The sequence below is a fragment of the Prunus avium genome, chromosome 6 (genome assembly GCF_965620075.1).
Source record: "Prunus avium chromosome 6, drPruAviu1.hap1.1, whole genome shotgun sequence".
Taxonomy (NCBI): Eukaryota; Viridiplantae; Streptophyta; class Magnoliopsida; order Rosales; family Rosaceae; genus Prunus; species Prunus avium.
The window spans coordinates 32,195,942-32,209,159 of record NC_142289.1 but is presented as its reverse complement, the minus strand read 5'-3'; the positions used below and the strand labels follow the sequence as shown (position 1 = coordinate 32,209,159).

General features: G+C 40.6%; 1 protein-coding gene across 1 annotated transcript; it reads left to right on the top strand.

Moving 5' to 3' along the window:
* Positions 1 to 655: 655 nt before the first annotated feature.
* Positions 656 to 2,878, top strand: LOC110770849 (DEAD-box ATP-dependent RNA helicase 51-like). Its single transcript, XM_021975075.2, has 7 exons — positions 656 to 781; positions 861 to 929; positions 1,070 to 1,369; positions 2,034 to 2,072; positions 2,268 to 2,372; positions 2,562 to 2,630; positions 2,717 to 2,878. Exons 1-7 carry the CDS (start codon positions 656 to 658, stop codon positions 2,876 to 2,878), a joined length of 870 nt encoding a protein of 289 aa, XP_021830767.2.
* The last annotated feature ends 10,340 nt before the right edge of the window (positions 2,879 to 13,218 follow it).

Genomic DNA, 13,218 nt, shown 5'->3' with positions numbered 1-13,218 from the left:
GTGCTGCAACGCCAGCTTGCAATATCTTCTGCAACACCAGTAGTGCGGGCCCCATTGTTTCCTCGTTGCACATGGCCGGTTGCATCATGGCTGAGTGGGCTCCACACAAAAATTCCAATCCAGGCAATAGCTGGACTAGTATTCCGCCCCAACTTCGGGTTTTCCCAAATTTTAGCCCCTTACTTTTCTTGGCATGGGAGAGGAATTAGGCTAAAATTTAGTATTTTTTAGGTTTGGCCTGATGGGTTGGAGATGGCCTTACCCTCCTTCGTGCAGCCCTAACTAAACCCTTGCCCAACACCATGTTAACAGAATGGGTAACATAGTTCACGAAATATGTGGTCATTTTAAAATTCAGAGGGCGAATTGAGAAAAGTTGCAAAAGTAGTATTTCAAAAAATTGTGAGCATCAAAGTGGTAATATTGACAAACAACAGTGGCCAAAAGTAAATTTTTGCCGAAGTTTAACGACCGAAAAAAAAACACTACCTTCGCGTTATTTAACGACCAAACCCTACCTTCGCATTCTCACAGTTTGTACGTGAGTGCTCGTCTCGTTCCAGAAACCCTAAAGAAGCGCATTCTCATAGTTTGTGTGTGAGTGCTCGTCTCGTTCCAGAAACCCTAAAGTGCCAATTCTTTAGAACCAGTTGCTATGACAGACGCAATCCCTTACACATCTTTCGAGGACGAGACGAAGAAGAAACGCAAGAGAAAGAGAGGGAAGACACCATTGGAATCGACTGGTGCAAAAGAATCTGAGCTTCAAAACCCTAAGGAGGTTTGTTCTTTAAAACCATATCTCATAATAGTCAATTTCGTTCCTTGTCCTCATAATTCTTTTCCCGTTAAACCTGAAGGTTATAGATCTTGCTAGCGTGTCATTGAAAGAACCTATCTTTATTGATGTGGATGATGGGAGAACTAAGGTAGGAGTCGAGCGGGTTTTATGTGTTCCTCCTTTTACATTTGTTTTATGTTCGTATCTATCATTTACTCTGTATTCGTATCTAAATACATATGATTTTGCCGTCATCTTTTAAATCTGACAAGATTGTGTGCACTATAGGCCACAAATGCAGGGCTGCAACATGGCTATTGTATTGTGCCTAGTGAAAAGAGATTCATTCTCCTGTATTCTTTTCTGATGAAGAATCAGTCGAAGAAAGTGGTGGTCTTCTACTCTTCTTGTAAGTCAGTCAAATTCCACTCTGACCTTCTTAGATGCGTTAATGTGGATTGCTTTGATATCCATGGAGAGCAGAAGCAGCAGCAGAGGACAACTACTTTCCTTGAATTCTGCACAGCAGAGAAAGGAATCTTACTTTGTACTGATGTTGCTGCTCGTGGGTTGGATATTCGTGCTGTGGTATATATATTTGCCTTTTCCTTTTGCGATTTGCCTACAATTTTGAAATTTATTGTTCTCAATAGTTTGTCTATAATTAATATTTTATCGAGAGCAATAAGTATCCCAATGCGTTCGACGACAATGACAACATTTGTTTAATAACAAAAAATTGGCAGCATTCTTGAGCTAACATCCCATTTCTTTGCACCTTTCCCCTATTCCCCTCAGAAGAAACAAACATATTCATTACCGCCACGTCTATGGCAAGAGTATAGAGAATTGGATTGCTGACATTTATTTATCCGATTTTGTATATTTAACTTGCCCCTCGTAAAAACAACTGTTCTTTTCTATTTATTTATCCGATTTTGTATATTTCCCTACACTTACGAAATCTATGGTTCTCACAAGTTTTTTTGTTCGAAGTTTGTTAAAAAAAAATTTCAATTTTGTATGTTTAACTACCCTCTTGCAAGAAATCTGTTCTTTTGAAGGCATAGTATCGTTGAATTGAAAACGAAAGGGTTTTTTTAATTTTATTTTATCCATTAATAACTATCCTGACGTTAGTTTATCCTGTTTGAACATCATGTTATGCCAATATGCTTCTTTGCCACATAGCAGTATCACAATAAGCAAATGCTCGTGGTAAATCTAATGCTTGTTTTTTCTTTGCTTGTAGGACGTGATTGTGCAGTTTGATCCTCCAGATGATCCCAAGGTGTCTAATTTTCCTTCTTTACTAACATATTTCAATTAATTTTTGTATCAAAGAATTCTTCTTTAACCATTTTGAATACAGTGTCTCATGGGCGTTGGGTTTTCCAGCCCATGATGAATATATCCAATCCTGAGTTCCGTTTCTTTTTCCCATTAATCTTAAACGCTTTCACAACAATGGCATATCTGCTTGCAGGAATATATCCACAGGGTCGGTCGAACAGCTCGAGGGGAAAGTGGAAAAGGAAAGGAATTTATTTTCCTCATTCCCGAAGAGATGCAATTTATTCACTATTTGACGGTATGATTTAGTCAAGAAGAAGAAAAAAAACAGAAACAACCAAACCCCACATGCGCACACACAAAACAAAAGTGTCATGCCTTTCTAGAAGGGTGTCTGTATTTAAAGCAAGTGTAAATCGCTTTTGTTTAGGTTGCTACGTGCGGTGCATGTTCTCCGTTTCAGTTCTTTATTATATTCTGTTTTCAGGCAGAAAAAGTCCCCGTTGCAGAACAACAAATTAGGATGAATAGGCTGAAAAATATGCAGTCTAAACTGGTAATTTCCTGTTTGTTGTTCAATTGTTACCTATTACTACACAATAACTGGTTCCAAGAACCTTATGTATTGCCGTACTGATGCAGGAGAAGATGGTTGAGGGCAACTACTATCTGCACCAATCAGCAAGAGAGGCATATAAATCTTATCTATTAGCATATAATTCACACTCTATGAAGGACATCTTTAACGTTCACCGTCTCGATCTACGGGTACCCAACTTTTCCTTGATATTGCAAAGGAAATGATTTATGTTTTAATCTTTGCTGTTGTGGTAAAAATATGAAAATTTAAGTGTAGCATGGTTATGTATGCCAAAATCATGGTTATGTAGTTTCCTTATTAGTTTCACTGTGAGATGACGATTCTCTGACATGTCTGGAAATATATGATATATTTTGGTAGGGAACATAGCAAAAGATATTTGTAATAATTTGGATTGTGGCCGATCCTGATATCTAAATGTTTGGCATTTTAATGAAGGCGTAAGCCTGATGTCTGAATGTGTTTCTGAATTGTATCTTCATCAATGAGAAGCGATGTAGGAATTATATGAGAAACAGAACAGCATTTTCTCTTCTAATTGGTGAGAAAAAGAAAAGGGAGAACATCAGCATGGAATGTATTTTAGGATCACCGGATGCAATGACTTAGAAAAATACTTGATACTTGTGTTTCAGTGTATAGCATCTCTTAGTTTGATAATTTTAATATTTCTTCCCGCATTTAAATTTCTCTGAAGTCCTTAGGTTTGATTAAATTTCTTTCAATTAATTGAAAAGTGTTGTTGGACTTGGACCTACACAGGCGGTCGCAGCTTCATTTTGCTTTTGTAGTCCGCCCAAGGTGAATTTTAACTTAAGCAGCAGTGCATCAAAGTTCCGGAAGAAGATGCGCATAGGAGGAAGTTGAAATGGATTCAGCGAGAGCAATCCTTATGGAATGCAAAAAGATGGAGAGAACACTAACTGCTGAATTATTGTAGCTGAAGCAAGAAATTGAGATTGTAAAACCAAAGCAATTGTTATTGATGGCTAAGGCTTAAATGCATGTCTCCTGCCTAGTTACTGCGGAAATTAAAGTTGATATATATTTTTTTTGGGGGGGCTTTATTTGAATCCAACTATTTTAGAAATTAGAAGTATACGCAACAGCTATCATGCATCCCAGTTATCAATCAACTTTCTCAAAACTGCTTCAAATTTAGTGAAAATTACTTTGAAAATTACTTTGTGATTTTTGCATTCATGTGTATTCATTCTAATTATCATTTTGTATTCTCTTCTTTTTATATTGGAGAAAGGGCCACCAATTTGCCAATGTGAACAAAACCATATCCTACTAACGGAAGAACCAAAAGATGCAGTCGAATTGAGTTGACTCTTGTTTTTTTTTTTATTTAATTTTTTTTTTATATACAAATATTTGGGCACTGCTTCCCTCCTTCCCAGTAAGGAGGCATTCCTACTTTCTGCACAAATCACAGTTTGACACATGCAAAAACAATGCATTAAAAACATAAAAAGAAAAATGTCTACAAACATGTCAAATTGTGATTAGCAGGAAAGTAGGAGCTCCTACTTCCAGGCCACCGCCTCCCGCCCGCGCCCGGCTACCCTCGCACATATGCAAAATCAACTAAAATCCTCGCACATATGCAAAATCAACTAAAATCCGAAGAGAAACATATAATTGAAGCAAACGATCAAAAATCCTAAGTCCAAACCAAACGACGACAACAATGCAGCGAAATCCCTGTCTTCCTCCACAACAGAAGACGATGAGTCGCTGTCGTTGTGCAGTACTTTGGAACAACCGGCGAGGTCCTCGGCTGTCGTTTCCGTCGAGACGACTTGTTGAGATGGAGATGGAGATTGAGGTTCCTTTGATATCACTGTAAAATTCCACCATAATCTCAATACCTTCGTCCACAAATTTACAAGCAAAAACAGAAAGATGATGAAGAAAGTATAGGAGAATGAACTTGGAGAGATCAAGATCAAGATTGAGATTGAGGTAATTCAATTTGGCGAGCTGAGGCTTGGTCTGTTGAAAAAGTGTCAGAGCCATCAATGGAGAGGAGACATAGACATCTGCACAATCCAAAAAGTCTAAAGAGAAAGATGATTTCAAAACAAGAAATGGAGAACAAAAACTGAAAATTGGGGTTGAAGATGAAGATGAAAGACTGAAGCTCTTCTCTGGCTTCAATGCCAGATAAAGGGATTAGAATTCCAATTTTATGTTAAAAGGGTAATAAATGTATTTCATCTTATTAATTAAATTAAAAAATATACAGCTGTCGATTTTTGGATTTTTTTTGGGTGTATTTGTAGTTTTTAAATGGTATAGTGTTTCTTTATAAGACTATTGTCTATGATTGGGTATATAACTAAATTTGTTGACAGGACCCGCCCCGAATTCCTCGGAACCCGAGACTAATCCTGTGGAAATTTTTCGACATCACACCGATGTCGGGCCCACTTACTAAGAATTGAGACTTTTTACCGAAATTTCGGCAGAGTCTCCCTTGAAAATTTGACTTTCCCCAAATTTCAACCTGTTAAAAATTCACAATTTAATCCCAACTGGCAGTATGCACAAGTTGTCAACATGCAAACACATAATAGGCCTCCGGCCTTCAGATAATTCGAAACAGAACCAACATGTTTGTGCCTAATAAATCTTGGCCATGAGCAGGCCGAAGGAGCCCTTTCTCTCGGCCCTGGCACTTGTTTGCAGAGACTGAAATGCAGCGTTTCGCTAGGGTACTTCGCCTTCCTTAAAGAAAAAAGAAGGAAATGCTAAGGCATGATCATCTCGGCCTCAAGCATAGGCCGAGGCCGAGGCCGAACAAATTTGCGGCCAAGGCATTAAAGGCAAATCATCACGTGACAGCAGGGTCCCAGGCTTCATTTAATGAAGTAGTGCCTGTTTAATGCAGCAAAACCCATTGGCCACAAAGTAACATTTAATGCATGAGGGAAGGTGGGAAGTGACTAAAGTCAGGATTTGGTGATGAAGATCAGAGTGATTAGACGTGGACATTCTCGCAAGGATTCTGACAGCTTGAGATGTTGGTTCACCAGCTATCCAGGCAATAAATGCGTCTCCACGGCCAGAGGTTCAAAACCCACGATTGAGCGCGGCGGCCGAGATTCACCGGGATTTCTGGGGTCTCATCACCATACTTCACGATCCCAAATGTCGATTGGATTGCCCACTTGCGCTAATCAGACTCCACTATGCGTAAATTCAGCCTCGATTACTCATCCAGGGACTCTTCCTATAAATACAAGACTCGAGCTACATTCAAAGGGTTCAAACACCAAAACAAGCCTCCCACGGAGCAACTTATTTTCTTCTGTAATGCACTTTCAATATCTTTACTTGCTTTCCTAGGAGTAGTGTTAGGTTGTAAGCAGAATCCATTCATCAATATATCATACGACCCTTGATTTTCAAGGCGCCGGAGCACCATCTCTGTTTGTTCGCTTACTCACCCCATATATCACACGATCATCGCTCCCTGAGCAGCGCGCCGGAGCACCGCCCAAAACCCACCACCAACACCATCACTCAACGGCCTTGTAGTTCAGGCCGTGAACCTAACAGCCGAGACTAGTTCCTCTCTCGGCTACAATCGTTTGACCAAGAAGACAGATCAAACAGGCGCACCATTCACCCATCCAACACTCACCAAAACATCAACGCACGGTAAACCGTGCTGGCACGCCCGCGCACAACCGCACCGCACCCAAAAGCAGGAAACCCCGTGTTAACGCACATCCCCTCGGCCCGGAACTCCAGGTCGTGAGATTTGCGCGGCAGACACAACAATGTTCTTAAGTCAATTAATACATAAACCATGTAATTAATGACCTCAAACAACTTTACAAATACCATAGAAATCATTAAACCGGATTCAAATCCAACAATCACATTGAAAACCACATCAGAAATCCAATCACATACACCGAATCGATCAAACCTTTTAAACACAATAATAATTCGCGGCTGCACCTAGGTGAGACCCCAGGCTGCCTACGTACCCTTGGACAAGGGATCAAGCCACACGTAGTTCTCGTCATCAATGGCCACAACTCTGATAATATACCATTATTCAAACAGAACCAACAAATACATTTCAGATTTATCACCATTCAAATTCCAACAAAACACAATGAACACATTCTCAAACTCTTCCCTTTATGTCAATTCTTTCCACGTAACCATACCCTATCCAAGGCGTATGTTGCCGAACAACACTTCCCAATCCAGGGCTTAAACATTCGTACATGTACAAACTCACAAATCTCAAACCAGAATCAAAACCACATATACATATATGTAATATAATAACACCCACCTCTCACCATCATTATGTACCAGGGGAAACAATCCAACCGGGGATTGTTGACTAGCTCACACTTATCCGGCTTCAAACGTCCATGTGGCTAGGGATGAGCCGTCCAACTGGGGGACTGACACTCTAACCCAGCACGTACGGACGAAGAATCAAGACCCGTACGCCTGGAACCGTCCTACGCGCGCAGACTACCCAATCAAGGGTCTACAGCAACATCCCGTCAAGGATGCCTCGGGTTCCGTCATATCCAGACCATATCCACAATTTCCATATATCAATATCCAAGGGGAGGTACATATGATGATGCACATCATGTACTGGGGGAAACAATCCAACAGGGGATTGTTGACTAGCTCACACTTATCCGGCCTTAAACGTTCATGTGGCTAGGGATGAGTCGTCCAACTGGGGGACTGACACTCTAACCCAGCATGTACGGACGAAGAATCAAGACCCGTACGCCTGGAATCGTCCTACGCGCGCAGACTACCCAATCAAGGGTCTACAGCAACATCCCGTCAAGGATGCCCTGGGTTCCGTCATATCCTGACCATATCCACAATTTTTCCGGCATCCCACAATTCCAGGATCCGTGACCAATAAAGCCCACACGCTCGAAACCCGGCACGTGTGTGAATAGTATATTCAAACCATATCCACTGTTTCCAAATATCATCATCCAAGGGGGGAGGTACGTATGATGGTGGAGTTCGTAATCTTTATATAAATATTATAAAGTAATATTCCCTTCCTTAATCCAATTTTTCCCAAGGCATCGTATTAAGAAGACATCCGAAGGGCCTGGACAAACTCCAATGGGCCTGGGCAAAATAAATCTCCGAAGAGCCTGGGCAAACTCCGACGGGCCTGGGCAAAATAAACCTCAAAATAAATCTCCGAAGGGCCTGGACAAACTCCGACGAGCCTGGGCAAAATAAACCTCCGAAACATAAAACCCATAACCAAGGAGGTACCTATGGTAGTACTAATAACACACAAGTTAACATTCTAAGTACTCCACACAAAATCAACAAACATAGCACTTTCTCAATTATTATATATAAACTCAAGACACTCGAATATATCAAACCCACATGTATCACAATTACTTTACAAAAATAAGGAATTCAACTATTAAATATATAAAGCGTTTAACTAAACCATTAAATTAAAAAACATAAGATTTCCATCACAAAACCATATAAATAATCTCATAGACCTACATAATCAACATAAAGCAAATGATGGTCAAGACTCGTCCAAAAGGGTCGTTCTAGTACTCTTCGAAGAGTGGGACTACCTCGGAAGACTCACGGTCAATCGAGGGTCAAACTACCCAAACTTGGTCAACCGGGCCCGCGGGGTCCACGACCTCCATTTTACAAATCCGAAAGTTCCTATGGGTTCCACAAGATCTAGGAAACATGTCCTACGAGTTTGGTTCAGGTCGGATGGTCGGATCGCTCACAATCGCACGATCGGACGGTTATCGTAAAACACAAACTTTAAGTTATTAAATCGGAACATCCGGGGCTCCGATTCACAATCTGTCGAATCCTACACGATCCTAGGAATACCTAGATCAACATATATTAATTTGGAAGTGATCCAATGGTTCTAACCTATCGAACCCGGAAATCACACAATATGTAAAATCCGTTCGGTGTTCAAACGTTATCCGAATTGAGATCCGTAAAATCCTATGCGCTCATGACAACCAGGGGATCGCATTGGGACAATTTACTATAACTTTTAAATAGTAACAAAAATGAGATCGATCATCAAACCTTAAAATACATTCCTCAAATAAACTAAAATCCGAAGAGAAACACATAATTGAAGCAAAAGATCAAAAATCCCAAGTCCAAACCAAACAACGAGAGAACGACAACGATGACGACGACTCTGTGAAATCCCCGACTTCCTGAAGGAGCTTACCAGCTTCAACAATTTTCGACCGGCCCTCCTCAAACTTCTTCTGGTACCGTTCGGCAGCAATCACGGCTCGCTTTACGCATAGCCACATCTCCATGTTAGCCTGCAACATACCAACCGTTTAAATATGCGCCGACCACGCCAACACTTGAAATTATAGCCAGTATGAAACTTACCGCAGCCTGAAGCCGGAAAGCTCGTTCGGTCTACTCGTGCACCATTTTCACCGACAGCTGCTCCAGCTCCAAGAGCTCCATCTGTGCGCCATCAATCATACAATTGATGAACGACACCACCTTCCAAGGGCATGCAATGTTCACCGGCCCCTCCCCCTCCTCTCCCTCGTCATCGGGAATCAGAACGGATGTCCCCTCGTTCAGTCCCCTCGGCCTTTTCGGCAACGGCATCACATCAAGGGCACCCTCGATCAGCCTCTTCCCCGTCACCTGGAGGTGGACCTCTCGAACGGCCTCAGCCTCAGCAACCTTCTTTTCCCGGCGACGATCCGCCACCGTCGTCTCGTATGCCAAAGCTCCTCCGGACGTTCGTTGAGCCTTCTTCTTCGGTCGAGGGGACTCACCCTTCTTCTGCTTCGACGCCGCGTGACCCTCCAGCCGCCTTCTCGTCGCCTCGCTCATCGGCCTCCCTCCTGCCACTGCACAAACACACAAGTTAGCTGAGAAACGGCAACAAGACAGAAACAAAAGGAAAGCTGCTGAACGACATCACTTACTTTGTCTTCTCTCTTCTTCCTCTTCTTCTTTCTTCCTTTGGTCGTGCTCCACCTTGCTGATCAAGCCCGCTTTATACAAATTGCGAAAACCCAGCAGATTTTTGAAGAAGCGATCTTCCTCAGCGATCTTCACTCGGACACGCTCTATCGCTTCCACTTCTCTAATCGGCGCAGCCGGCCGTCTCAAAGACACTGAACCCCGAAACTCACAGTGTATATATATATATATATAAGAGGGGGAGGGGGCGCAACAAGTGGTAGAGGCATTGCAAACCTTAGGTACAGTCGTCTTCTTTCTTTTTATTGAAATTTTGTTCTAAAGGGTAAAATTGAAACCCAATGTCTAGCTGGAAAAAACATTTAAATTTCCTTTTTAAAAGACATGTTGCAATATCTGGGTGGAAATGTAGGCATTCTATAACACTAAATCTTGATCAATGGGGCCAAGTGAGCTACTTTAATTTCCGGGAGGCAATATAGGATTTTACCATACTTAGTAAAGGCTTGTTTGGAGTGATTCTGGATAGGCCAATAATCACTTCTATGGAGAATCACTTGTACCACCCCTGACCCAATTTATTCATTTTGTTCAAATTATGTAATTGTGAAATTGCAATTTTGCCCTCGGGATGTAGGGTCACTTTGGTCACTTTTTGATTCGGAAGGATTTTGGGAAAATTGGATTAAGGAGGGGAATATTATTTTGATAATATATATATAAGGTTATAAAAACGGGCTAACGGTTCGGTCTCGGCCTGTTTCCTGTGACACGAGACTTCGCGTTTATATTTTGTTATTATTAATATTATTATTACTATTATTATTAGTGCCATTAATATTATTTATAAAGGATTATGTAACTTTGTGCTAGATACGGTGTTTTGGATTTTATTATCTTGTCTTAGGGGATTTTCAGAGATTGTTTATTCCTAAGCTTTTGAGTAGTGTTTTGAATATTAAATCGAAATGGTTTACTTTGGTTTGGAAATGGGTATTCCGGTTAATGAGGCTTATAATTAATTTGAATATGGATTATATGTGTTGAGGAATTGTTATTCATTCTATGATTAAATAACTGGGCTAGAGATTAATATCAGACGGGGTACTTTATTGTTTGCTTATGTGAATATGGGATTACACCATATGTAGTACCCTCCCTTGGTTGTTCTACCCACACGTGGTGTTGGATGATTCCGGCGTGTGGGCATATATGGTTTGTTGTTAGTTTCTCACACGTGGCTTTGAATATTCCGGCGTGTAATAAAGTTGTCTGTGCGCATAGAACATGTTTTGGCATAGCCACACGTGGCGTTGGATTTTCCAGCTTGTGTACTCACTTGGATACTGGTTACCTTACCACACGTAGCGTTGGATTATTCCGGCGTATGGCAAAGGATCCGAACATTTTGATTAATGTTACTTTACTACGCGTGACATTAGATTCTCCGGCGTGTAGTAAAGTAACGGGGACAGGGATAATGTTTAAAAGAATTGTGGTTAGCATATGTGCATTGTTAAAGGGATAGGGTTTTTAGGTCATGAGTTTTGAGTAGGGAGTGAATAAAGAAAAATGGCTCTGTTGTTCATGGGCAGAGATGTGGAGATTTTTATTTAAAGGAAAAAGATTAATGTTTAAAAGAATTAACTCATTGGTATTACTGAAAATAATTGTATATTATCTGAACCGTGATTTTTATTTTAAGAACTACGTGTGGCTTGATCCCTCACAAAGGGGTATGTAGGTAGCCTGGGGTCTAACCTAGGTGCAACCACGAACTAAAGTTATTTTTGGAACTTTAATTTAGTCGTTTGGATCTAGTCTTACTTATTTTGGTCTTTGGATGAGTTTGGTTTTGTTTGTACCATACCTGATCCTCCACTCATCCATTGACATGTGGATCACTTAAACTCCTAAGTGCCCAAGGCTCCGAACAATCAGCATCGGCTACCGATGGTATTGTCTCAAAGCAGCAAAAGGTCACTACAGGCCCAGCACAGTCTACAATCGGTATTCCCTACCAATTCTGCAGAATCAACCTCGAAGCACCCGCCCGAAATATCTAAAGACTCGTGTCAACCTCATAGGGCCCTCCCACGAGTCCCACATCGAAATTAAGTACTAAGAGCATACAAAATGCCCTCTATAAATAGGCCCCTTCACTACAATACAGGGGTAAGACTTTTCAGCTTGACTTTTATAGTAATATATTGTCAACAACGAAAGCTCTTAGAAAACAAACTTACTTTGGCATCGGAGGGTCTTAGGCTGGTTCCACACCGGTTTCATAGACCTCACAAGTCTCGTCTTCCTTCCATTCAGGATCAGCATCTGAGGACAGGAACAATCTGCATCCAACACTCAATCGATCTCTCGATCGTCCATATCACTTGTAAGTTGCACTCATCTCTATCTGTTCAGTTTTGGTGCCAACAGGTTTCGACTTTATCGGTGGTCCTTAAGCTTAATTAAAAACGAGGCTTAATTGAATGATTATTCATATTCCAGTTTGACTAAGTGAGGGTTGTTAAAATGTGTTTGTGGTCAAGACAGGTATGAAACCCATTTTGGGATTGATGTGCAATTTGGGCCGAGTCTTTAAACTACTTGCGATTGTGTATGGATGGTAAACATCGCACGATGGAAATTGGGGAGTTCTTTTTAGAGATATTTAGTCATATACCCATTCTTAGCACTAACATTATAGATAAACCATACACCATTTAATTTCTATAAACAAACCCAAAAAATGATAGTTGGCCTTATTGAATTTAATTTTGATTATTAAATTACTTTGATGCCCTATTGAGTGTTTTGGGTTTTTTTTTTTTATGAGGTTTTGGGGTTGGGCATGTTTTAAGAAATTGATGGCAGTTTTGTAATTTATAAGAAGTTAAAAGCCTCTTTGTTATGTTGTAAATGAGCTTTGGGTGTGTTTCTAAAGTCTATTTTTTATAGGGTTTTTTTATAATTTGGGGCCCTATATTGGGTATAATAGTGAATCTCCATTATTTTTAAGTGGATTACAGTGGGCATGCATAAATTTGTTTGAGTTCATTATTTGCATTGTCTAATGTATTATTTGACTTAAGAGCATTGCTGGTTCTGTTTCGAATTATTTGAAGGCCGGAGGCCTATAAAGTAAATTGCATGTTGTTAACTTGTGCATGCTGCCGATTGTGGTTTATAGCTGTGTTTTTAATAGGTTGAAAAAATTGGAAATGTCCAATTTTCAAGGGAAGGCTTTGCCGAAATTTCGACAGAAAATCTTGTATCTTTAGTAAATGGGGCCCGGCATCGGTATGATGTTGGAAATACCACGGGATTTGTCCCGGATTTCGAGGAATTCGGGGCGGATCCTGTCATCACTTTAAGTGGTTTTAAGTGAATTTATGGAGAAACACCTCTAATGTGCTTCTCCCTATAATTACTTAAAATCGATTAAAGTGATTATATGGATAAACACATAGGAGGTGCTTCTGACCTATCTAGAACACTCCCAAATGAGCCCAAAGTAAGCCTTAAAATGAGATGACTTTAGGCAGAGATCTGG